This window comes from Xyrauchen texanus, chromosome 45, assembly GCF_025860055.1.
Source record: "Xyrauchen texanus isolate HMW12.3.18 chromosome 45, RBS_HiC_50CHRs, whole genome shotgun sequence".
Taxonomy (NCBI): Eukaryota; Metazoa; Chordata; class Actinopteri; order Cypriniformes; family Catostomidae; genus Xyrauchen; species Xyrauchen texanus.
In genome coordinates, this window is record NC_068320.1 from 13,543,477 (window position 1) to 13,545,977 (window position 2,501).

General features: G+C 45.2%; 1 protein-coding gene across 1 annotated transcript; it reads right to left on the reverse strand.

Moving 5' to 3' along the window:
• Window positions 1-361: 361 nt before the first annotated feature.
• Window positions 362-2,039, reverse strand: LOC127637744 (achaete-scute homolog 1a-like). The gene is made up of 2 exons (XM_052118993.1): window positions 1,295-2,039; window positions 362-1,193 (listed from the first exon to the last, which is right to left on the reverse strand). The coding sequence occupies exon 1, from the start codon at window positions 1,902-1,904 to the stop codon at window positions 1,308-1,310; it is 597 nt and encodes a 198-aa protein (XP_051974953.1). The 5' UTR covers window positions 1,905-2,039; the 3' UTR covers window positions 362-1,193; window positions 1,295-1,307.
• Between the last annotated feature and the right edge of the window lie 462 nt (window positions 2,040-2,501).

Below are 2,501 nucleotides of genomic sequence, written 5' to 3' on the forward strand. Positions count from 1 at the left end.
CTCTCTCTCTCTCTCTTTCTCTCTGGCAGAGCGTTTTGTTTTTAACAAGAATATGGGTATTTTCCAAATGTGGTGTGTTCACTAAATTGGCATTCATTATGAGAGCAGTCTGTCCAGTATGCTGGTCACGTCCCCTCCTGCCCGACAACAGGCAGACTGACGAGGTGAAGCAGGCTTATCAATTGTATTCATAAAAACAAAGTGTCAAACGAAAATCTACAAATCTCGAAGCATTATGTATAATGTAAAACCAGCAAAAGAATATGCCCCAATACACAAACCAAACTCAAGACAATAGAAATGTTTTAGAAACTTTTATTTTGAGACTTAAGTATAGACAATATGGAGATAAGGCATTTTTCTTATTTTCTGAGATATGCAAACCTCAGCATTGTAAAGGCAAAGTTGAACAGGCAGTAAGGAGACACAAACACATCCATTGTGCTCCGTTTGGACAATAGCTGCATAACTTTGATCACTATATGAACTATATGTACATATATGAACTCCAAGTCATTTCACAAATGCAATTGTTATTCCTATTAAATAAGACACGTTGGTGTTGTAATTTAAACTCTTGAGTAGTATACACTTCTCTATAACCTCCACAACCGTAAAGGGAATTGCGATGCATCTGATAAGTCTGAATAAGCGAGTGGTAATGAGCATTTTACCTCAGGCTGTAGGTCAAAAATATTTACATTATTAAAATGAGTGTGTACAAAAACATCTTTAATTCTCTTACATACAAAAATAGCTTAATATATAAAAATATATAATAATAAATTCGCCACGTTGGAAGCATATTAGAGTTACACGTGAAAGGGGTCTAACAGGGCAAACCTTCTTTGATTAGCTTAAGCATAGGTTAAGGACAACATTTACTGTTGTTGTTATATATGCCACAATATCGTGGAAAGTCTTTTTTTAGAATGGATTTCTTGGGCGAATGCGCTGGAAGGACCGGACGTCCCATGCTGAGGTGTGCCCTCTTCCCTTTAAGTCCTTTGGCTCTGGCTCTATGACTGCACTCGGGGCCTGTGGCTGTCGGTTTTCCAACTTATATGGGCCCTCACTGGGTGTGGATACGAGGCTGTCCGAACCGGACTGCAGCGCAAACGCAGTGCTTTGTGTTCTTGGACGACGGGGTCATCCGAGTGCCTCCCAAGCGAGTGCTGCGATTTTTACGTTTCCTAGAAAGAGAAAAGGCAATAAAGATCAGATTATTACACATGCATGAACAACAATCCAAAAAATCAATAATGATGATATTCACACAGTAATGAAGACGCACCTTTCACTGCTTTTCAAAACCAGTTGGTGAAGTCCAGTAGCTCTTGTTCTTCTGGACTCAGTGGGTCGTAGGAACCCTCATCCGACGAGTAAGAGGACACTGGCGAACCAGCCATAGAGTTCATGTCATTAGAGTAGTTCTGGGAGATGGTGGGTGACAGGACGCCAGACTGGAACGCCGCGCTCACCGCATCATGCTCATCCAGGAGCTGCTGGAGCGCACGAATGTACTCCACGGCCGAGCGCAGCGTCTCCACTTTGCTCATCTTCTTGTTCGCGGCGCCGTTAGGAACGTGTTCGCGCAGAGTTGCAAAGCCGTTGTTCACTAGTTTCACCCGGTTACGTTCTCGCTCGTTGCGCCGGGCCACAGCGTGCGGCTGCTGCTGGGGCAAGCTGTACCCGAAACCCGTGAAGTTAAGCCTCCTCTTGCAGCGGAGCAGCTCTGGAGAGGATGAGCGCTGCCTCTTCGTCTGCTTGGACGCGGATTTATTGCTGCACTGGCTATCGGTTGGACTGAGCTGGATGCTCTGGGAAGCGTTGGCGAAAAAGCAGGCAGGTGGCATGTACTGCTGCTGGTTAACGCTTATTTCCATCTTGGCAGTGATGTTCATGTCCCTAAAGAGAAATAAAAGTGTACACCACCACACACAAGTTTTCTTTGGACTGCCCAGCGGCCGTGCGTCTTGCTCGTGGCGTTCACGTGTGGCTTTATGCTCTCGCTCTTGCCGTTTTGAATGGGCAATGGTGCTCTGGACTCCAGCCTCTGAGTTGGAAGATGGAAACAGCACGGCCTTTTCAATACACCGGCTGCCCGAAGTCCGCTCCCCCTGACCACGCCCCCTCTCGCGCTGGGATGCGGTTGCGTTGCGTACGCCGGGCGCGTGCCGCTCCTGCCGCTGAGTAAACAACTTCTCGTAAAGAATGACTAGAGGTGTTTTTCGGTTATGACAAGTGTTTCTCGAAGAACAAAACACACACACACACGCACACGCACACACACACACTCACACACGCGCGCACACACACGCACACACACATGTTTATTATGAGGACTCTCCATAGACATATATATTTTTATACTATACGAACTATAGATTCTATCCCCTAAACCTAACCCTCACAAAATACTTTCTGCATTTTTACATCTTCAATAAAACACAGTTTACTACTATAAATGTCCTCATAAACCACATTTATAGCATAATACT

Bases quoted from the DNA above. Each gene is read 5' to 3' on its own strand.
- LOC127637744 (XM_052118993.1), bottom strand. From the start codon at position 1,904: ATGAACATCACTGCCAAGATGGAAATAAGCGTTAACCAGCAGCAGTAC.